The 23,460-nt window shown below is 51.9% G+C and overlaps 1 protein-coding gene across 5 annotated transcripts in view; it reads left to right on the forward strand.

The window, feature by feature from the left end:
- SYT6 (synaptotagmin 6) overlaps window positions 1–23,460 on the forward strand; it is a gene marked incomplete at its 5' end in the record, with an annotated part of 51,912 nt that overhangs the window by 21,265 nt on the left and 7,187 nt on the right. For all 5 annotated transcript variants that reach the window (XR_013991809.1, XR_013991810.1, XM_081026868.1 and 2 more), the window contains 2 exons: window positions 17,932–18,052; window positions 22,430–22,601. Coding sequence is in view for 3 of the 5 variants with exons in the window: in XM_081026868.1 (XP_080882994.1) it covers window positions 17,932–18,052; window positions 22,430–22,601 (293 nt within the window). The remainder of the gene's footprint in view (window positions 1–17,931; window positions 18,053–22,429; window positions 22,602–23,460) is intronic.

The following is a 23,460-nucleotide window of genomic DNA, read 5'->3' on the forward strand; positions in this document are numbered from 1 at the left end:
TCTATCACCTGATAACCCACAGTGACATTTCCTCCTGGAGAGAGAATATTTGGTCACAAGGGAAGGAACCGCCAAACATCCCCTCTGGACACTGTCAAGGACGGTCCAACTCCAGGATTCACTCAGGAGGAAGGGATTGCAATGGATCCCCTGGATCAGCAGCAGTTCAGAGATTGGGGTAACAGGGTGCAACTATGACCCGAAAGCAACCGCCCCGGGAGAACTAGGGCAGCCCCTGCAGGTTTTCTAATCTCCTGCAGACCACAGTGTTGTGACTCCGTGGTCTCATGGATTTGGGGAAAGTCAGAGCTGGAAAGGGACTTGGAGGTGATTTGGCTTAGTGTCCTCTTGCCACAGATGAGCAAGCTAAGACCAGAATTGCACCTATCTGGGGTGGCTCAGTGAGTCCATGGAAACCTGGACCCCAAACCCAGATCTCCTGAGACCCAGTCCTATGCTCTGCCTACTGCCTTCCTTGTCTTTAGGTTTTTACAGGGAATTCTCTTGCCCTGTTTTTTTTTTTTTTACTTCCTCCTCCCACTTCCTTTCCTAGGCCACTGCCCACTCACTGCCTTCACTCTGGGCCGGTGAGCCTCTCTGTCCTGTAGGGAAGAGGGCCAAGGGAAGACCTGGAGTCCGAGGCATGAAGTATCGAAAGGCACAAAGCAAAGATGACATTCTCTCTGTCGGTCCTTTCCATGCAAGAGACTTCCTGTCTCTACGGAGACTGGAGATAAGCAAACCAGCAAGCAACGTCAGCCAGAAAGCCAAAGAGGAACGAGAGGAATTTGTCAAAGTGTCTCTGCCCCTAAGCCAACTAACCCCTGACCTCAAAGCCTCCCCGTTGCACCTAAATATGTGTACCTTGGAGGAGGAAGGAGACAAGGCTAACTGTAGAGTCAGGTCAGCACTGTCCAGTTGCTAGCATATTTTTGTGATGTTTTAGTATCAGAAGCAATGTAGAAAAATGTGCCATCTCCAGCAGTCAGCCTCTGTCCACCCCACTCCCCCGCCAACCCTGTACCCATCTGGCCCTCATCCATACTTATCAGTCATCCCCGGTAGCCACATTTTTCTCTTATGTCTGAATTGACGCCTACTTATTCCCCATGAATATTTAATGCCTTCCTTTCTAGACAAAAAGAGACCTTGAGGGTCTCCCTAGGGCTGCAGTGAAACTTGGGATGGAGGGTTTTCCATGGAGTCCGCTTTCCACTTGGTCTTGGGATAAGGCAATTAGAGAAGGGAGACATCCCCTGGAATGGGAGGAGCTGGGCAAGATGTTTAAATGTTTATTCCTCTCTGGCTAGAGCAGGCTGGCATTGTTCTCCCTCTTGATGGCCTGGGAAATACTAGTGATTGCTTCAGAAGCCCTCCCTGTCTGTCGCAGTAGAGCTCTACCCTGCTGGCCTTGGCACAGCTTGGAATTCAGGGAGGCCATCAACATCCTTGGCTATGAGACTAGCTTCTCTGGGAGCTGTTTTATATTGTGATCAGAAATCACATGTCTGAGTACGTGTGGGGTGGGAGGGAGTGGAAGTGAGATGGGGAATGGATGAGAGAAGGAGACTCAGTTACCGTCTTTGTGCAGAGTTCCGCTTGCAGATGTGAGTGGGGTGTCTGCCTCCTGTGTGCTGGCTCTAAATGCCGTGGCTTACGCTGAATGCTCACCACCACCTGAGGGTGGCTACCATTATTATTCCCGGTTTTCAGAGGAGGAAACTCAGGCAACCTGCTCAAGGTCACAAAGCCGGGAGAGGCAGAGCCCGGAGTCAGACCTAGTTGAGTGGGTTCCACTGCATATGCTCCGGACTCTTCTCCTTGCTGCATCTCAGGAGCTGGTCCAGAAGGCTCTGCCCAAGGTCCTGCTTCTCCTGGGATGGGGAAAGCAGGTGGTTTCCTGCTGCCCCTGGCTCTCTTTTCCCACCTTTTCTTCTCAGCCTCTGGTGGCTCTTCTTTCACTGACCCAGTCACCTGACACAAGCTCAGGGCTTCGTTGGAGGTGTGTTGTCACAGGAACTGGGTACTTACCCTCCCACTGCCCAGTGAAGAGCCTCCCGTGGCCGCCTGCCCCAGGGCTTCTCCCCACCACGCCTCCCATAGAGTGCCAGCTCCCATCATCCTCTTGGCTCCTCTCCACTGCCCCCCCAGATGCCAAGTCTCAATCACAGACAAACAACCAGTGTCCCTCTTTACATTGCCCCGGGCAGTTTAGTTCTCTCCAGCCCCATCTGTGAACGTGCAGAACCCAACAAGGTATTCCTTTGAGTAACAGGGCCATCGTCTCCAGGAAAAGTGGAACCCTGAGGTTGGCATATTGCCTTTGCTAGGCTTTACCCTCCAGAGAAGACAATTGTGGTTTTAATTGTGGCAAATGGTATTTGTTTTCTCTTGTTACCTAAGAACTTCCAAGGCCCCTGGCATTCGGTGAGTCCATTCGGTGAGGGGCATGCAGGGCCATCCCTGTAGATGTGGAGGAAGCCCTGCCTGAGAGGGACAGGTGGAGTTACCATCTGATGGGGGGGCACTTTCCATCTTTACTCTTCCAGTCCTGCCAGTGGGCGGAGACTAAAACAGCCCTTCCCACCAAAATGAGGCCGAAGTGGGAGGCCCCAGACCTGTGGAAGTATTGGATGGGGTCTTAACCAGGAAGGACCTAAGGAAACCACGATATGGAGAAATGAGAGCATGTCACTCCCCAGAAATGGGCAGGGAGCTGCGAGGGAAAACCCCAGGGAGAGGAGAGGCCTGTGAAATAGTCCCCGGCTCTCCTGCCTGGAGCCCAGTGATTAGCGACTCCCAGGGGCTTCTAGCTACGTGCCCTTTGCACTGTCTGTGGTGATTTCAAAGAGTGCAGGGGAGGAACCTGATGGGAAAACTCAGGCGCTACTGCTTCTGACCCCTCCCCGCCTGGCAAATGCCCTCCAGAGCCCCTCTCTACTGCCCTGAGAAAGGCAGCTACTCTGAATAAGGGAGCCAGGTCTTTGTGGGGGAAGGGAGGGGAGAGGCTGTCCTCAGGACACACTGGTGTGGGGCTCCTTCCCTAGAGGCCTGAGTGCGTCCACTTCCTCCACGGGCCTTTGGTTGACTCACATCTCTGTAGTGACACATTGGACCACGCACTGGGAACAGTCCGACTTCCAGGGAGAAAAACAGCTCTCATGATGTGTCATGACACCATGATAAGCATTTCCTTGATTGAGAAATTGGGGACAGGGTGGCTTTGTGACTGGAGGCACCTGCATGAAAATGCCTCCCCCAGTGTCAGAACCAATCTCCACCTGAGTCACTCCCCGACGGTCCTCCTAGAGTGACACTTGAAGGAGCCCTCCTTACCATCTCCTCAAAATCAATACATCTGATTAACTGTGACTTGGCCCAGACGTGAAGGAAGGCAGGGACACAGAACAGCAAAGTTTTGAGTGCCTAGAGGGCCGTGGGGTAAGTGGAGTGTAATTCGGGAGAATTCTGGAACTGGCAAGGTGTCCTGGGAGGGCAGACCCTGGATAGACATTTGGAAGGTGGGGGTTAGAGCTCTGAGGTGACTTTTAAGGGGGAAACATGGGGACCAAACCTTCTTCTTGCTTTTGGGCCTTTTTGGTTGGTCTGGGGAGAGGTGGCCAAAAGAGGCCAAGGGAAAGGGCAAGCATCCAACATCTCTGTAATTCCAATTCCTGCTGACAGGGCTTTTTTCAGGGCTTTTTTCCACCCCCCTCCCAGTCTTAGTAAATCCTATGCAAGACTGGGCAGACACCTAGCTCTCTAAAGGGAGTGAGTGATCCCTAAGGAAAATTACTTTCCCCAACTCTATTTGAGTGATGTTTTTTACTGGAGAAACGCTGGATAGCGATTGTTTCCTCTTCCATGAGACGGGAGGGGAGAATCTCAGCAGAGCTCCCACCCACCTGAGTCTAGCCAGCTGGAGTCAGCCTGTGCCCTAGCTCACACACTCACATACACACACACACCCTCAATGGGGCCAACACAAGCTCATTTGATTGGCTTTTTGTCACTTCCCCTTTCCCAGAGGACTCCAGCCCCCAGTGCGGGACACTCTTTGCCCTAAGAAACTGCATGTGGACAATAATTTCCAGAAGACCTAGTGTCCTGAAGATTATGCAACCTAGTAGATACCCGTATGAGTGGTTAGAATTAAACCCATAACTGCTTCCACTTCAGGTTGCGTCTCCCCCGTGTTGAGAAAGGACGGGAAAGATTATCTCTTTGTTTCACTCATGGGGAAACTGAGGCACTGATAAGGGAATAGAGCTGTTCAGGCCTACAGGTCGGCTCTAGTCTGTCAATCATTATCTGCAAGGCATTTGGCAGACAGGGTGCCAGCCCTCAAGAACCTGCAAGTAAGCAGAACTTGGAGTCAGGAGAGCGGGGTTTGAATTCTGGCCCTGCTGTGTGGCCTCAGACAAATCACATCACCTCTCTGTTTCCTCATTAGTCAATGTGGGAAATAACCTGTATTTCACAGGATTGTGAAGAGGATATAATAAAATAGCAGTGAGAAAGGGCCTTCAGAAGTTCTTGTCACAGTTTATTGCCCCTGATTCTAACAACAGTAATACCCAGCGTGTTTATAAAGCACTTTCCAAGTACAGTATCTAATTTAACCCTCTCAACACAGTAAGAAATTAGTTTTTCAATTTTATAGGCAAGGCAAACTGAGGAAATTCCCTAGAGTCCCAGTTTTAAGGCGATAGAACGGAGAACCAAAACTGAGATGATTTTCTTTAAAAGCTATATGTCTGTAATATAGTTTACACTTCCTTGCCTCAAGGCAAAGTATTACATTCTTGCTTTAGATATTTTGGAAAATGCAGAAAACCACACAGAAAAAGAAATACCATCTACTGTAAGCCAATTATCCCAAGATAACCACCATTCACATTGTGATGAAATCCAGAGTTTGCCCCTTGCTTAGAAAAATCACGTGAATTCAGTGACGGGGCAGGAACACTCTGGAGATGGGGAGGGGATTGTTGCCCTGGCCTGGGAGTTTCTGGGATTAAGTGATTCTGGAGGAATGCTGGAAAGAAGGGAAGGATCTATGTGGGAAACAGGAGGAAGGTGACTGTTAGGCGTGCAGGCTCAGGGATCTGGTGGACCCCGGGCCTGCCATATCCCCAAAGACCACGGCCACCGCTGGTCTGTCATCACTGAGTCCCTGAGGTCCCTGAGACGTGAGGAATGAGAGGCGCTGCTGGTCTCTTCTGCCAGGTGATGAGGTGGAGGCTGGAAGACTCTCTGGGGAGCCCTCACAGTGAACTGTTGACCTTCTGCTGGGGCCCCGGGTGGCCCTGGGGTCACCACCTGTCCTTCTTCCGCCAGTTGGCTCCCTGGTGGGGAGTGCAGCAGGAGCAGCTTCAAGGAAGGCCGTGCCTCAGGTGTGGGAAGCATGAGGTCTGGCAGAGCTCTGTTCCCCAACCAGGGCTGAACCGGGCCATTCTGACACACCGATCAGCAGCCCTGGGTGTCTTCCTAATACGTAGGACTGGGTCCCAGCCTGCCAGGCCCTCCTCACCAATCCCTGAATCCAACCAGTCATGGTGCAGGTGTCCCAGGGGCAGCGACCCGTCTTCCTAGTAATAACCATATTACTGCCAGGTCCACTCTGCCTTTATGCAGCTTTGAATGGACAGAGCCTTTTGCGCACAGTGCCTCAGTTTACCCTCAGCAAGTCTTTGTAGGGGCATCATCCTAATTCTGCAGAGAGAGACAACTAGGCTAAGAGAGAGTAAGTGAACTGTCTGCAGGTTGCACAGCAAGTAATCAAAACGTTCGTTTCTTTTTGTCTGTCACTTGGTGTTGCTCCCAAAAGCATGTAGCTAGCACGCAAGACCTATACCACGGTCAAAACTAAGTTTAAATCATCATGCAAATGTGGCAAAAGGATGCACGAGAGAAAGTCACATGCAGTTAGGAGAGGCCCAACACGTGTGCCCTGCTGTCCTGACACAGCCCAGAGGAGGCACACATCTGACCTTAGGCATTAGGTCAAGACTTCTAACAACGCTAAGCCTCAGTTTCTCCGTCTGCAAAGTGGGGGTAATTATAAAACCTAGTCCATAAATTTGTGGTGACAAATGAGATTCTTCTAAAAAGATGTATACAAACGAGTAACTGAGATAACATACATAAAGCACCGTCCCGTGCCACTTAATCAGGGCTCCAGAACCATTTGGGGAAACCCAAACGTTGGGTAGTGTGTGTCATGAACATGATTCCCTTGGACAACCTTTCCAAAAACTGAGCTGGGTTTACTCAGCTGCCCCAGGGCTTGGAGTCCGACTTCCCACACACACACACTGCCCCAGACCAGCAGGAAGGGGCTTGGGTCTGTCTGGGAACGGGCTGTTTCCACTCCTATCTGGGGCCTACTCCCTTGAAGAACGTGGGCCTGAGCTGACACAGACAGGCGATGGTTCTGTCTGGTGTTACCGGAGAGGCAAATGGGGGTGAGGGAGGAAGGAAGAGGTGAGAGAGGAACCCCTGGCTGCTGTGTGGGAGGGAAGCAAAAGCTCGGCAGTGCCTTGGTGAAGGAGCCTGAGAGGTGTGAGATCCAGGGGACAGCAGGCCCCTTGGCAAAGCAACATCAGCAGTGGCAGGAACCCTGGGGACACTGAGCCTCGGGGGCTGGGGTATGGCCTTGCCTTGATGCCAGACTGGGCTCCTCCAGGCTCAGTCAGTGCCAAGAGGCAGTCCCCCTAAGATGGGGTAGGCAGGACCTGGCAGAACTGCTGCTGTGGAGCTCAAGCAGCCCGAGCCATGGCTCTGGGACAGGGACAGGCAGGAGCTGTGGCTCCGTGGGTCCCTCCCCTCTCCACCCCCAGGGCCGCCTCCTGGCCTGAGTCTCCGTGTTTCTGCCACTCTGCACTCCGTGCCTGGAAGAGAGGAAATAACCATTAGTGTCATCTGCTCACCAATGGGAGACATTAGCTGCCTCTGGCAGAACATGCGGCCTATAATTTTTGGAGGAGTTACAATAATGGAGCTAATTTGGTGTTTCATCTTTGTGCTCCTGGGTAAGCAGAGGGGGAAGGGAGGCCTGGAGCCTGGTACCAAACAACCTCCTCGCACAGAGATCTATATTTCCCCGGCCACCTCTAGGTGAGGTGGAGCCATGCTCCCTGTCCCCTTATTCTCCCCTCTCACCGCCTGCTTCTCCTTCCAGTGGTGCATTGTCACAATGCAGTGTGGCAAAGGCTGAAGCCAACCCAGTCAGTCGCCAGACACAGCTCCACAAACAGGACAAAGCAGGAAGGGACCTCAGCGTTTAAGGGAATGTCTGAAGAGTGCTCTGTACTAAACATTAAGCAAGGGGTTAAGTGCACACGTTCATTCGTTCTCATGGTTAGCCCTGTTTTATTGACGAGAGCATGAGGTCATCTGGCAGTTGCTGTCACTTCACAGCTGAGGAAGCCACGGTCCAGGGAGGCACGGCGACATGCCCTCGTTCATTCCACCGTTAGCAGCAGAGATGGGATTCGAACCCAGGGCCCCTGGCTCTAAGTTCAGCGTTAGCCCTACATTTATCCTGTTGCTACAAACACCGGAGCCGGAGCCTGGAGCCTGAGTGGACCCACAAGATGCCTTCCCTAACCCCATTCGCTAAAGGTGTTGATGGGTGGGGCTCAGGGCTGCAGGGAAGAAAGAGGTAACCCACAAACCAGCTCAGCTTGCCATGGGCTCTAAAGCCAGGAGTTGTGGCCTCTGAAACCTGGGCTGGAAGATGTCCTCACTCAGGGACACACCCACGGCAGCTGCTCCTCCTTATCTTCTTGCTGACTTGGACATCCACGGGTCACGCCCTGGTGGGCTTTGGACAGCACACCCCGTGGGTTCAGGGACACCGCCGGCCCCAGGACGTCAGGAGGAGGGGAGGCTTACAAACAGGTTACACGCTCTCTCTGTGTGCATCTTGGTTTTCCGATTTGCAGTTGGCAAAGTCTTCCTCGTGCTTTCGTCATGTGCCTGCAAATCAGGGGCTTAGAGCAGCTGCCTGATAGGGGCCACCTTGAGGGCGCCTGATGCTTTGTCAAAGAGGGTCAGGGAAGTTCAGTGACTTTCACGATCACGCCACTGGAACGCGGTAGGGCAGGATTTGAACCCCGGGTTCTGCCCCCAAACTCATGCATTCCCCATGGGGGCTGTCTGTACTATTCCCTTGCAGCAGACTTGTGATCCCTCCCCATTGGTTGGATAAAGAGCCAAAACCCCAGTTTCCCAGCAGACTCTCAACTGAAAGTTCTTTATTGATGACTATCGTGGGTCTAGATGAGGCCCTAATGCCTGGAAACTTTAGAAGGCCAAAGAAACAGTTTCTCAGCTTTGGGACACTTAATGAGCTGAAAAGAAATCTAAGAGACTGCAGTGTGGCAAGGGGGCTGTGGCTGGGGTGAGGGTGAAGAGCTGGGCCCCAACCACGTAGGGCCCTGTAGGTCTTGGTAAGGGTTTGGGTTTTTATTCCTAGTGCAAGGGGAAGCCATTGGAGAGTGTTCAACAGAGGAGTGGTGTGATCTGTCTTACAATTTTGAAAGAGTGCTTTGGCTGCTGTGTGGTGAGACAGGAGAACAAAGGAAAGCAGGGAGGTCGGTGCAGGGTGGTTGCCTGGGGGCAGGTGAGAGAGGAGATGGCCCTGTGGGTGGCCATGAAGGTGGAGAGAAGTCGGCAGATGAGAGATGGAATTTGGAGATATTATAGCATTGAAAGGACCTGGTGATGAACGAACTGCGAAGGAGAGAGGAAAGCAGGCGTCAGCCATGATGTCTTGTTTCTGACTTGAGCAACTAGGTCGACGGAGGGGCCATTTCCTGAGTTGGAGAAACAAGAGGAGAAGGTAAAGGGAAGATCAAGGTTCACCTTTGAGCATCTGAGAAGTGTTAGATTTCTGTACGATGTCCACCGTGAGACGTGTTGGATATATGAGTCTGGAGTCCAGAGACAGGTCTGGGAAGGGGCCATAAATTTGGAGTCGTGACCATGAAGCAGGGTATTAACGTTATGGATGAGAGAAGAGAGAAAAGCGCCCGGATCTGAATCCTGATGAATTCCATTGTGTAGAGACAGGGACAGGACGAGGACCTAGCAAAGACCAGGAAGGAGCAGCCGGAGACGTGGGAAGAGAACGAAAGTGGATGTTTGAGGAGCAGGTGGTCAACTCATGAAAGGTTGTAAAGAGGCTCTTACAGAGCAGCTTCACCAAGAGATTCTGGAGTGTCTGGAGCGAGAGGTGGGTGAAGATCTTCGGGGCAGCAAAGAAACGATGAACCTAAAGCCACTGTCACTGGCTGTTCAAGTGTGTGCCCGTGGCTGAAACCAAAGTCCTGCCTCTTTAGCCTGCCTCCCTAGGTCACTCCCTAGGTCACTTGTGGGCAGACACATTCCTCAGCTTTCCCTGCTGAGAGCCACTGCTGCCACAGCCCTGCATGGGGCATAGATCAGATGCCCACGGCTATCCCAAGGGAAACTGACAGCTCTCTGACAGCCACATGGCAGGATGGCAGGACAACTTGAGGCAAGAGATGAAGACGGATTCTCACCATTAACGTAACTAATGTGCCATTTACTCCTCTCTGTCATTAATCAAGATGCTAGTGGGTGGAAGGTCCATGTGCAGACTTTCCAGCTTGACCAGACGTTGCCTCCATCTCCTCCAGAACTTCTCCCAACTCCGCTCTTCTCAAGCTCCTTCCACCTCACCCCCCACCCCAACCCCTCTCCCTGTCCACCCACCTTTTAAAAAGTGATTAGGAAGAGATCTGTACCTCCCAGTGTGATTCTGACTCATGGATATTTGCCCAAAAGTAATGGTGCATGTGAGATACTAAACCTTTTTCAAGGGCAGGCTTACAAATGAGAGACTGAGAAAAAGTTTCCTGAATACAACTATCTGTTTCTCCGAAGATGCTCAAATACAAGAGACATTTGCCTCCCACTGACGTGCTTTAGTCTCTCTACGGTCCCCTGGGACCAAACCCAGACAGAAGGATCTCACCCACTTCCTCCCACACCTCCCAGCTCCAAGCGAGCTGGAGGGTGTCCTTCTTCTCCATGGGGTGCCCGAGCTCTCAGTACCCACACCTCAGGCTGCAGCTGGAGTATAGAGAGTTTGTTGAAGATGCCTCAGTTCTCCTCGATCATTTATTCATAACGTTGCAAAGCCCTTGGGGCAGACAGCACTTGAGAGGAAAAGCAGGCAGGGAAGTCAGAACAAAGAGAACCCAGCAGGGAGCTGGGGCATCACAACAGACACTTCCCACCCTTCCACCTCAGCCATCCCCAGCCCTGGGAAGTCTGGCCTAAGCAGGGAACCAGCCCATGTCAGCCAGGCTAGGTGCTCTCAGCACCCCAGGGAGGAGCGCCCATGACCCTGGGCTCCCCTCTCTCAGCAGAGAACTGAGCCAGCGTGGGGGTGCGGGGCGGGCAGTGTCAATCTCCTCTCCTCCACGGCTGCCCCCTCATCCAGGAGGTCACCAGATCCTGCAGCTTTTGTCCCAGATATGCCTTGCCTTTGTTCCAGGGTGCTTGTAACATTTGTCCCTAGGCCTGTAGATCCAGGGGACAACAGAAGCTCACCCCCCAATCAGACCAAGGGAGTGAGGGTAGGTGACCCAACAGGAGGAAACAGTGCAATCCAGGACAGTCAGAGGTAGGGAGAGGTGACTTCCGGCAGTGGAAGAACAGGGTGGGATGGAGGTACAAAAGAACCTGGAGGGTTTGGGGTGGGGAGACTCACGGAGAAGCAGGGTGGTATAGTGGCTCCAACTGTGGACCCTCCAGACTGGCTGCACGGGTTCACATCCCAGCTCTGCCATTTAGTAGCTGTGTGTCCTTGGGCCAGTTGCATAACCTCTCTGTACTTCAGTGTCTCCATGTAGAAAATGGGGGTAACAATAATGCTCATCCCATAAAGGTTTTGTGAAGCTTATGTGGCTTAATATGTATAAGCACTTAGGACAGGGTGGCAAGTAGCAAACACCGCATAAATGTTAACGGTGATGGCTGGAGTATAGGGCACCTGGATAAAATGGCCAGCAAGAAAGGGAAGGGTCAAATCCTGGAGACACCTGACTGCCACTTGATTCTGGGGGTAAATGATTTTCAAGCTGACCCCTCGAAGCGCCAAGGAGGTAGGCTGATGGGGTGGAAGGTAGGAGCTTTGGGGGCCCTGTCTCTGAGCCACTTTTCATCAGGGTGTATATATTTGGTTTCTGGATAATATTTCATTTGAAGAAGAGGTTTTCCAATTACAGAACAGGTGAAAATGAGGGAACCACTGAAGGATTTCAAGCGGAGCACACCCCCTACTTCCAGCAAGGAGGCTAGGTTGGAGGGGTGAGGAGGAGGGGTGTTAGACAGTTCCGAGGCCCAGGCGGGAGGTGGTGTGGGTTGGAGCTAAGGTAGAGTAGAGGGGCGGGAAAGAGACAGCCTCAGCGTTTGGAGAAACTAAGAAGGCAGAACAGCATGGCTGGGTGACTGACTAGGTGTGGAAGCTACAGGAGGGAGAACAATCGAGGAGCCTTCTGGCTTCTACTCTTGCCCCTGCCCTCCGTTCTCTACAAGCCTGCTGAGGTCTCCAAACCACTCTGCTTTTTACAGGGAGTAAAATCGAAGTCTTCGAGACCTGACACTGCCTCCCGTGATGCCCCCTCCTTTCCCCTCACCCTTCCCCTCTGCACTGCAGCACTGCTGTCACCCCTCACTTCCCTGGGTGTGTGCCACACCCACAGGGCTCCTCTCTCAAGTCACTGGTTCACTTGCCACCTTCGGATACTCTTGATTCATTTATTTTTGCCTCCCTCTCCTAGAAAACAAGCTCCTGGAGGGCTGGGATTTCGTCTGTCCTATCACTACTATCTCCCCACATTTGTGAACATTTGGTAGGTGGGTAACAAATGAATGGCATGCTTCTAAGAATGGGCCGTGAGGCAGATGAGGCTGGGCTCTGTCCTGTTCCCAGCCTCATCTAGGATGCTCTGGGGTGAGGGGATCTCACCCTCCAGCCCTGTGGAACCTCTCCCATCCCCTCCTTCTGTGTCTTTATGCGCCCACTGAGGCTTTGCTTATTTTTCTCTGCTAGCAAACTCTGTTTACTCATCTTGTCATATCCTAGCGAATATCACCTCTTCCAGGAAGCCTTCCCTGAAACCCCTGGCAGAATTTATTATTTCCTCCTCTGCTCCTTCATAGCTTGTCTACACCTCTCTTACAGCACTGATCCAACCAAACAATATCACTTAGTTACATGCCCCCCTCTCCCCTACCCGTGCCCGTGCCCCAAGACCATGAGCTCTTTATTATAGTATTAAATATCGTTGTAATAATTATAATAGCAGCTAATCCTTACCGAGCGCTTACTCTGTGCCAGGAACTATGCTAAGTGCTTTGCACAAATTACTTCATTTAATCTTTGCAACACCTCTAAGAGGTAGATACTGTTATTAGCCCCATTTTACAGATTAGGAAGCCAAGACTATGAAAGGTTAAGTAAGTCACACTCATAAACATCAGAGCTAGAGCTTGACCCAGAGCACCTGACCCCAAATCTATATTCTCAACCTTTCACTCGTCGGCTGGTATTTACTGAGCACGTACTATGCCTCAGGCCCTGGGCTGGACACGAGAAGTATAATGATGAGTGAAATCAGACCCCATCCCTGCCTTCAAAGAGCCTATCATCTAGTGAGAACACAGTATTCATCATATAATCCCCATAATCAATGTTAAAGTTATGGTTGTGGCCTGGGCTTTGGAGAGGAGGTCGTGGTGCTGTGTGGGTGGACGTCAGGGGAGTCGCCCCAGCCCCAGTGTCCCACCTGCACATCTGACACACATCCACCCCCAATTCCAAGTCCCAGTCTTACACAGACCACAGCTCACTGAATGTTTCTTTATCCATTGGAGCCAAATTGGCTTCCATCCGTCTGTCTTCCAGGCCCCCCGCCCCAGGGTAACTAACAGCTCTTCCTGCCCGGGGTTTCTAGATCCTGTTAGGTCTCCTGTGGCTTCCCTGAAAGTATAGCACATGCTTCTCTGCTGATGATGAGAGAATCAGACAAGCCACTTAATGATTAAGAGACTAGAAGTATTCTCTAAGAGACGGAGAAGCATTGTTCTGGCTTCGCTCAGCCTGGATTCCCAAGACAGAGGTGGAGGCAGTGATGCCATTTCTTGCCTGTTTAGGAGGAAGAAAGCTGGCCCTGGAGAAGAACAAAACACTGGAGGGCAGTGGGGACTGCAAGAATGAGACAGCATTTGGATTTCAAAACCAAGTTGCTAGATTCCTTGAGGCGGGCAACAGACGCGAATCAGGCATCCTCGTGCCATCTCAGCTGGTGATAGATTCCCCGGTTTGAACCGTTGGTTTTATGGCTCGGCAAGGACCTTAACGATAGAACACCTAGTACAACTTCATTTTGTAGACTGGAGCCCAGAGATGTGAAATGACGTGCCCAAGGTCTCGAAGCCAGTTAGTGGCAGAGGGATGAGAGACTCTGTGGTCACCGCTCTTTCCAGGGCAGCTCAGCAGCAGGGATTTATTTTCTATGCCCAGGGTGGAGTGCATCGGGGAGAGAGAAGTGCTTTCATAAGTTTTGCAGGTGGGCAGCTGGGGGGCCAGCGAAAGCAATGCTGAGCTATGGATGGGGCTCTAAGAATCTGACTGCCCAGCTGCCTAGACACTGCCTCCAGGGGGAGACGGCTGCTATTATGGGCAGTGACGCCAGGTAGACAGGTTGCATGTTAAGCGCAGATTTCTCCAAGAGCCACCGTCCTGGCTCTCCTTCCCCTGGCAGTAGGCCCACCCCTTCCGAGCACAAGCCAAGACTTTAGCCAGCTGCTCCTGGGCTTGGATCCACCCCAGCAACCTCTGGGTTAGGAGTCCAGAGGGCCACATGGGTTTCTGCCGCTTTCTGGACAGAAGTGACCTCTCCAGCACTGCCAAGCTTATTACCAGTCGGGGGCCCTAAGGCGGCCTCCCCTGACAGCAGCTAGAGATGAAAGCAATAAGTGCCCAGCTATTCCGCAGCCCAGGTCACACTCCTGGTTTTATTGAAGCCAAAGTCTCAAATATCCTTAATGAGGATAAAAGGCCAAGAAGGCACACAGCTCTGGGCCTGTAACCTCCTGAGAAATGGGGACAGGGCAGAGAGAGGACGTGGCGAGGGAAGCCATGGGGGCGAGCTGGGGCCAGGCTTTCCAGAGAGGGAGTTGGCTACCAGGAGATGCCGACTCTCTGTTTCCTTGGTCCCCATCCCTCTATTTACTCAGAATCAACCTATTTATTTTCCTTTATCAAATAACCCTGTCCTCTGCTGCCTGTGTGGGCAGGGGAACCATAGCCCCCTGGATCCATTGAGGCACGAGCAGCCAACTCGCCATCTGGCCCAGGCAGCCAGAGCAGAAGGTTCTGGGGCTTGGCCTTGGGACCCCTAGCCTCTGAGTCCCCTCTGCTTCCAGGTCACAGTGACACCTTGGCCCACTGCATCCCCCTGTCTGGGCCCAGCAATAGAGGGTGGAGTCCACTGTTCAGTGGGGTGGGGGGTGGTTCTCCCCACACTGCAGGCTCAGCATTGCATGCCCCCACCTTTCACAGTCCTGTGGAGAAAGGACACCCCTGCAGAAAAGAGGGGCCCTGTCGGGTCGGCGCTGTCCCTAGAGAGCAGTTCCTAGAGGTGTACACAGAGGCAGCCCTCATCTCCCCAGGCAGGCCCCCCCCCAGGTCCATACACATCAGCTCAGACTCCCCTCCAACAAGACAGCCTGGGAAAGCTCCACGCTGTGTCCGGAGGGGGGCCCTGGTGGGAAAACGGTGACAGCAGCCTTTAGTCCACTCCTCCTCAGAGGGGCCAGAGGAGCTTCCAGATTCCTTCCCAGGGCCTTAACTTGATCATAACACTGATACTGAGAACCACTCCTTCGAGGGTTCTTTTCGCTAAAATGCAGCCATCCACTTTCTGCGGGCATCTGTGTAGCTCCTCTGGTCCTCTTGGCATCTCTGGGGGGCCAGTAGGTGTGACGCCACGCCCCCCGCCCCAAAGGGGCTTGCAGTCAGTAGGCACTGGTGGGAGGGCACAAGTGCAGCAAAAGGGGGCTTGGTCATCATGCCTGTAAGCGGCTCCGAGGCAGAAAGTTCTGTAGGGATGCGGGGAAGAGATGTCTCTGTGGGCTGGACCCTGGGCGAGGACCCCTGCAGGGGACATGGCCCTGGGCCCTATGAGGTGCAAAGGGTTGTCCAGGCAAAGATAAGGAGGAGGTATTTTGGCCAACGGGATCAAAGATATACCTGCCACGTGGAGCAGAGGGTTGGCATGGAGGAATAGAGAGAAATAACCAGGTGAGGAGGTAAGACGGGACCCAGCTGTTACGGATACCGAATGCAAGCTAAGAAGATGGGCCTTGGTTCTGGAAGCGGACCAAAGGTGGCATCGATCTCTGAAAGCATGAGACCAGAGCCCTCACAGTCATGCCACCTTGGGCAAGTTACTTCACTCACGGAACAGTCAGTTTCTTCTGTTTGCAATGGGGATACTAAGAGCCCCTACCTTGGAGGACTGGAGTAAAACTCCCTGAGATGATTTGGCAGCAGAAGTAGCATGTGGTCAGCATGCGATATGTAGTGTTGGTTCTTATTGCTGTTACGAGTCTGGAAGTGTTTCTCTAACCTGGGCAGGATGGAACCTTGAGGATTCTAAGGGAAAGAAAGGGAGCTCGGGGCCTCCTTGGACCTGGGCTCTCCTTGGACCTCGGTGCCTCAGTCAGAGATGGAGCGTTCACCCAGCTGTACCGCTGACCTGATTCCTGCCGCAGGAGGGAACGTTCAGGCTCCCACAACACCATGTCGCAGGGCCGTTTCCTGTGTCTCCCTCCCTGGACTAGGGGATGACGGTGACAGGAGACGCACCTGTGGGCAATGGGGATCCTGTTGCCTTCCTGTAACTGGTCACACCCCACTAGACTGTATGTGTGTGTGTTGAGGGGGATTGTATGTTCCCCACAAAGCGTGGTGCCTCTAGCAGGTTCTCGGTAAATCTGAACGGACGGACAAATGGACACATGGATGGAGCTGTGGCCTAAGGTCTAGAGGAGCCAGGGTTACCTTGAGGTGCATCCTGGGTGAGCTGGAAGGTGCTCGGAGACCGGGCACAAGAAGCACGGTCCTAAGAGTGGGGTCCAGCTGTGTCTCCCCCGAGCTGTATCAGCCTGGGCAGAGCTCAGACCTGAGGTTAGACACTGAGTTATATGTCTGTGAAGTGGAGGGAACAATGACAGTATTCCCTGCTTCACAGAGCGGCCGTGAGCCGCCCCAGGTGGAGGAAGAGGTTCAGGAACTCGCGGGGGTTGGTCTCAGTTGGCTGGGTCTGTGTGCTGAGGGGTGGGGGGGCTGCCTCCACAGCGGAGCCAGCTCTGCCCTCATCCCTGGGCTGGAAGATTCACCTGCTACACCCGGTGTTTGACTGGGGGGTGGGGTAAAAAAAAAAAAAAGGACAAATCTCTTGGGCCAGAGAAAGGGTGGGTATGAGCGCCACCTAGAGGAGCACACTGGGATCCCATGCTCTGGAAGGGGTGGGGGCGTCTTGGATTATTCTCCAGATGGGACCAAGTATCAGGTGTCTCTAAGGGTCCCCAGTCCAGGACTGTTCTTTGTGAGGAGAGGAGACAAAAACCTTGGTGTCGCCCTTGACTCCTCTCTCTCTGGAGTCACCCTGTCTAACATTTCAACAACTATGGCCTCCCCCACGAACATTTCCTATCTCCTTCGCTTGCCTTTTTTCTCTTTCATACTTTTGACTATCTAATTTATTTACCCATTTTCTTGTCCTTTGCCCTAGTAAAACGTAAGCTCCACGAGGGCAGGGATTTTTGTCTCTTGTGCTCTCCTGTATCTTCAGCACCCAGAGTGACACCTAGTGAATACTGGGTACTCAATTCATGTTTGTTGACTGAATGAATGAATGAAGGATGGCACCATCTGAAATCAGAGCCACCCCAAACCCGGACCACCTCCTCCTCCTCCACCCCGAGCCCTAAGAGAGGAAACATCTCTGTGTCACAGTGACAGCACCCTCCTTCATCACGTGGGGGGCAGCAAGACGAAACAGTCTGGCAAACTGCTCTTTAACTTAACAAATGGACATGCTCACCATCCTTGAAGTTTTCCTGTTTCCTCTTGCTCAGAAGCTTCCTAGGTTGGGGACACTTGGCTGTAATGCCTCTGGGGGCAGAGGGTGTGTTCTGTGCTGGTGACGTTTTTGAAGGATAACCACATTTATGGGACAAGACAAAGTAGGTCCAAGACCTGGCACAATGGTGTGTGTACGTCTCCTAGGTGGACAGCGTATCCCGAGCAGGGTCACCATTCCTTGTGCCTCCGCACGGAGGCCTGGGACTTACAGCACTAGGTTTATTTGGGAAGAGGCAAGCAAGTGGCCAAGCCAGAGGGCCTGAGCTGAGGGCCAGAAGTGGACCTGCTGGGAGAGGACACGTGTGATGGCCTGATTGTTTCCTGTGCAGGACACTGTCATGACCTTAGACTAGGCGGTGAGGGTGGGGCGTGCAGTGAAGGGGACCAGTGACTGACAAGGGTGAGCAGGAGGAGAGCAGGGTTGGGCCACAAGGGGGCTGGTAGTCCTGAGGCTGCAGCTCAGGAGCTCACCTAGGGCAGGGCAGGCCAACGCAGGAGGACGAAGACCAGGACCAGAGTCTGAGAGGGATACTGACGGGGAGAAATTCTACTGAAGAGAAAATACTGTTATTATTGCCTTTCATACCCAGTTCCTCCCCGCATGGAGGCCAGACCCTCACGCCTTAAAGACATGGCACTCTGCCTCACACAGCTTTGCCCTGGGCCCCGAGCGGCCCCGCAGCAGCTGCCTGGGGGCTGTGTGCCCCTCATCTGCCTTCTTATCTGCTTCTTTGCAGGAAAGCGTGGATTTGGGAGAGATCATGTTCTCCCTTTGCTACCTGCCCACGGCGGGCAGGCTCACCCTCACGGTGATCAAGTGCCGGAACCTCAAGGCAATGGACATCACAGGCTACTCAGGTACCTCTCCTACCCAAGTGGCCTGCACACGGCTGCCCAGCCACTCAGCCATTAGGATTTGGAAAGAGAAGAGGGAAGAATTGTCAGAAGAATTGGTCTTAGCATAGGAGCGTCTGCTCTGGAAGCGAGCCACCTGAATTTACATTCTGCCACTTCCTTGCAGTGTAATGCTTTGGTTTTCTAATCTGAAAATATAATGTACACAGGTTGCTTTAAGCATAAACAAGTTAATCCCTACGAATGCTTAGAAGTTTGTCAGACACATAATAAGCACTCACTAGATACTAGCTATTACCATCATTCTTTCTCTTAGAGGAGGGAAAGAATAAGAAGTAAATACGTAGAGTAAATGCATTGGAAGAAAAAAGTAAGGAAAATCTTTCTCGTTTATACGAGGCCCCAGGACTTCCAAGGGTTATACCGAGTTTGAGAGTGCAGCCCCTACAGAGACAAAGGAGGAAAGTTGCTGAAAAGCACAGTGCGTCTGTATCTCAGTTTTTCCTGCAGAACTCCCAGCCTCAGAAGAGCTGCTGGGAACCGCAGGAAAAATAAGTCCTATTCTAGCCACTGAGGAAATACCGGTTTGGGAGCAGCTATAGAGGCCACAGGCTGGACATGGTCTCAGAAGTTTTGCTCCTTTTCCACGATGCTCCAGGTCATTCCCCGAGAAGATACCTGAGTTTGGTATCACAGAGGAGTGAGTACCTTGGGTCCCAGGCCCCTCCATGCCCTGTGGGTTCAAATTATCCAGAGCAGTGAAATGGGGCAGAGCCTGGCACAGAGCTGGCACTTGGAGTGGAGTGATCTGGGCCGCAAGCAGAGAAGGGCACGTAGGAAAAGGCTTGGCTGTTCTCCCTGGACCCCCACCCCAGGGGCTCTTCTGATGACTCAGATTACCAATGTAGAGGAACCCCGGGGTACCTCTGAATTTGGATGGGAGTAGCTGCAAGATTTTCCCTCTTTTCCATTAATTGTTTTTCTTCCTAGAAAACTTCTTAGTGTCATCACAGTTGCCCTAGAGGGGCTGGTCCAGCTGAAAACCTCTGGGCCCAGGCGCAACCTGGTGCAGTTGACAGGACAGGAGGTAAAGGCCTAGATAAATGAGGTTTCAGGGTGATAAATGAGGTTTCAGGGAAATGCGGACGTACTGTGTGTTTGTTGCAGCTTGGCACCCCTTCAGCCTCTGCTCCTAGTCCCTACTCTTTCTGCAAGCTCTGGCCTCCAGGCCAAAAGCTGCCCCAGAAAGCACCTGCCCAATGCCTCCCCTCCCTTTGAAGGTACCACCACACACTGGGATGTGGGGAAGAGCTTAGGAACCTTTGCAAAGCTCTTAGGCAGAAGTAAGTCAGCTCCCTTCAAAAATACAGCCAATGTAGATTTCATTTTAATATCAAAATAAGTGCGTGCCAGGGACAGAAATTCACTGAGGACCCTCAAGGCTGCTGAGAGAAATAGGATTTTGCTGCCCAAGTTCCCACTCTCTCTTCTCCAGTGTAATTAAATTGAGGTGCTGGAGAGAGAGCTCGTGGTGAAGCCACTGAGGTAATCATTAAGGCTGTCTCATCAGAGGGTTGGGGGCCAGAGATTTTTCTCGTGCTAAGCTCTAACCTTCCTCTCACAATTGCCCCTCTTTTCTACCTGGGTTTGGAATCTGGTGTTAAATCTCAGCTTGATTCTGAAAATTCAGGGGTCGTCTTTTTGTCAGGGATTTCTGTCTGTTTTGTTCACTGATATAATCAAGTATCTGGAACAGTGCATAGAGCACATTAAGCATTGAACAAATGTGTATTGAATGAATGAATGTATGAATGAATGAATTTCTAGCATAAGGAACCTTGCCAGAGGGTCATGCATTGGAAGCATACATGCCAGGCGCTTCTCAAACTACATCTCCTGTTTTTGAGGATGAGTTTGACGTTCCCATCAGCCCAGACAGCTTTGAGGTTTGACTAAACTAGGGAGTGAATGGGGCTTATTCATTGTTCTTGATTTATGTGGTGTTGATTTATGTGGTGTTGACCTCTAAAACCAAGGATCTTCCTACTCTCCTGCATCTAAACTGGCTGTGAATCAGTTCTCTAAGCCTATGTACTGGGAACATAACAATAAAGATAATACAAAATTATAATAAGAATCAGGGTGCCACGAAGAAATGGTAAGTGAGTAGACTCACCCAAGGTCTGTACTGCTCTGAGTCTTGTGGTTAAAATGTGAGCTTTGGAGTTAGACGAGGGTGCAACGCTTAGGCAGGTTTCTTCATCTCTCTAAACCTCAATTTCTCTATCTAGAAAACAGGGATGAAATTGAAATTGAAATGACACGCTGTATGTAGCTCTCCTAGCACAGAGCCCGCACGTACTAAATACCAAATTGTGGTGGCTCTCTGACAAAGTGACTGAAATACGCTGCTGGTCTTCGTGCCCCCACCCTCAGCTGCATAAAACAGCACAGGCTGTTAGAGAAGAAAGGATCTCAGAGGTCACCTGGAGCCAGCGTTCTACTAAAAGCCGCAAAGTTTTGCCTCAGAGAACCCTAGGGAATAGCCTCTTGGAGGATGGTGAGATCATTGGTTCCTGCAAAGGGAAGCATGCCCACTGGATTCTATAAACTGGATATGCCTCATAGCAGTGAATAGGGTTGGGGAAGGAAGCTGAGAATCTCTCAGTCAGGTAATAAGGCATTTGTTTAGTGGCCCATGGGACAGGTGGCTCTGCCATATTTTTCCAAGCCCAGTGACATGGGAATTTGGTCTGCCGTGGAAGTGCATGTTAACAGGCGTGACAGGGGTTGAGGCAGCACAAGAGCAGTCTCAGCCTGAAGGCACTTTCCAAAGCAGTACACCCCTTCAGGAGTTTAGAAGTTGCCATGTTAATGACAGGTCTGGGCTCTAGCTTCCCTGTTCCCGCTTAGACCTGAACTCTCTCCCAGGCATATCCATAGGGAACGGAGCCTGCAGAACCAAAAAGCTTTGCCAAGTGGTTCTCAGAATGCCCCTTTCCTTTTCACTGTAAATCCTCCCGAGAGAGGGCCCTTTCAAGTGGGTCCTCAGGGATGGCAGACTGATTAAACACCTCACGGTCTCCCAATTTCTCCATAAACCCAGTCCCCATGGTTAAGGCACAGATGCTGCTGTCACATTGGTTAGTCAGTGGCTCATTTGGGTGTCTATGGTAATCCCTTTAAGGCTTGGAGTTTCTGATTGGGTGTCACGGTTCTCGCTAGCTCCCCCATAGCTGTGTGCCGCAGCTGCCACCCAAACGATGCTCAGAGAGCACGCGGGCCTGCTGGGTGCTGGGGTGCCTGGGAGACTGACCCATACGCCTGTGAATTGAGGAACTGGGGAGCTGCTGCTCGGCCCCCACCTCCTGACAGATTCACAGGAGCCCCGGCTTCTGGGCAAGAAGATGTCTCAGTACATTGGAGTCTCAGAAGCTGTTCTTACCTGTGAATCACGCTCCCACTTCTTGAGCTGTGCAGCGTAAATAACAATTATGATGGTGACCGAGACACCTGTGCTGTGCGAGACAATAGGCATCACTTCACTTGGATGAGTAGAAAATTTCAGGGTACAAAAATGACCAGGAAATACCCATTCAGAAAACTAAAGAAGAAACAAAATGGGAGGCCCGGGGATGTTCAGTAAAAAGATGTCTTCTCGTGGGATAGAGAGAATCCAAGATCCCACTGAGAAATGAAATGTCAACCGGTTGCCTGGAATGTCAGGCTTCCTCCTCCACTGTGGGGAGGAAATGGCTCCCGGGGAAGCAGAGAGCAAGGCCGCTACTCCCCTTCTTGGAGCCAGGTGGAAATGAGCTTGTGGGGACAATGGGACCCATCATCCTTTTGTCAGGCGGGGAGGACTCGAGCAGCACTGATTGCCACTGTTCATTTACTCTGACGCATTGCTCTTCCTTGGGGGTCATCGAATTCTATTTTGAACTCCCTATCCTTTGATTAATAATGCTGACAACCCCTTGTCCCCCGGGTCCTTTGTACCCAGAGGGAAGGACGCCAAGTAAGTGAAAGGTATTTGTTCAGTTTCACCACCCTTTAAAGCCAGCGCCCCTCATGGAGCTGAGATTTAGGGCATGAAATGGCACACCTATGGGGAGGTGTCGGGTCTGCTTCTCCATTAGTGCAAGCCCATTAAGCGCTCTCCCAAGAACCCTGAGGTCGTTAAAGACTCTGTTTATTAAGCACAGCGTCCTCAGAGACAGGTGTGCTACATAAATACAAGGTGGCTTACTTATTCTCGCGACCTGCGGATACCATCTGACGAGCGCCAGGTCTGGGGCTTCTGTCCCTCTCTTGCCAGGGATGTTGGAGGACATGTGTTTAACACACTCCCTTCCCTTCCCACGGCCCTCATCGGCACAGATCCATATGTCAAAGTGTCCCTGCTTTGTGATGGGCGGAGACTGAAGAAGAAGAAAACCACCATAAAGAAGAACACCCTCAATCCCATCTACAATGAGGCCATTATCTTTGACATTCCTCCGGAGAACATGGACCAAGTCAGCCTGCTCATCTCAGTGATGGATTATGACCGGTAGGTATGGGTTCCCCCTCCCCCGCCCTCTCTGATGCAGTGCAGGGCTCCTTAACCTTGGACCTCGTGGTTCATGGGGGGGGTCCTCAAATCTGACTCCACCCAAGAAGAGTACAGGAATTTGAGGAAGAGCATGAGTTCCCTGAAGCACAAGCTCAAGCTTCACGTCCCAGCTGCTCCATTTCCACCAGGGCAGCTCCACCCACTAGTTTCCCTGAAATTACCCGACTATTCCAATTCCTCCATCTGGCACCAAGTGCTATGAAGTCTCGTCATCTGTCCTTTAAAATGCCTCTCTGTCCTCTCCATTCTGCTGCTGCCACCACTCCTGGGCGGGGATGGTGGTGCAGCCCCCGATGACCTCTGCCCCTGTCATGCCCTGCCTCAATCCAGCCAACCCGCAAAAGGCATGCCTTTCTAATAAAAGTCCAGTTTCTTCCTGGACCAGTCCTTCCCAAGAACCATCAATGACTCCTGTGGTCCAGGCTCTTCCCCTGAATTCTCCATGCCTTCCATAATCTGGACCCAGCAGGTCCATCCTTGATTTTTCCTTTTTTGGATAGATTTCTTCCCTCCCACTCATCCAAACCCTGCTGTTCCATCAAGACCGGCTCAAAAATGTTTTCTGACTGCTCCAACCACGGTGACTCCTCTCTCCACTTGGCACTTTAGCTGAAGGAGAAAGGAACCACGCAGCCAAGTCTCAGTCCAGCATTTTTAGGACAAGTTCTTGGGCATAGTAGGTGCTTGGTGAACACATCTGAGTGATGATTGATGTTCTTGCTGAGTGAGTAAATCACATCCCAGCCACTGGGGGTGTGGAGAAATGGTGCTCATAGTAGGCTGATTTATTTCCAAA

This window comes from Rhinolophus hipposideros, assembly GCF_964194185.1.
Source record: "Rhinolophus hipposideros genome assembly, chromosome: 19".
NCBI lineage: Eukaryota > Metazoa > Chordata > Mammalia > Chiroptera > Rhinolophidae > Rhinolophus > Rhinolophus hipposideros.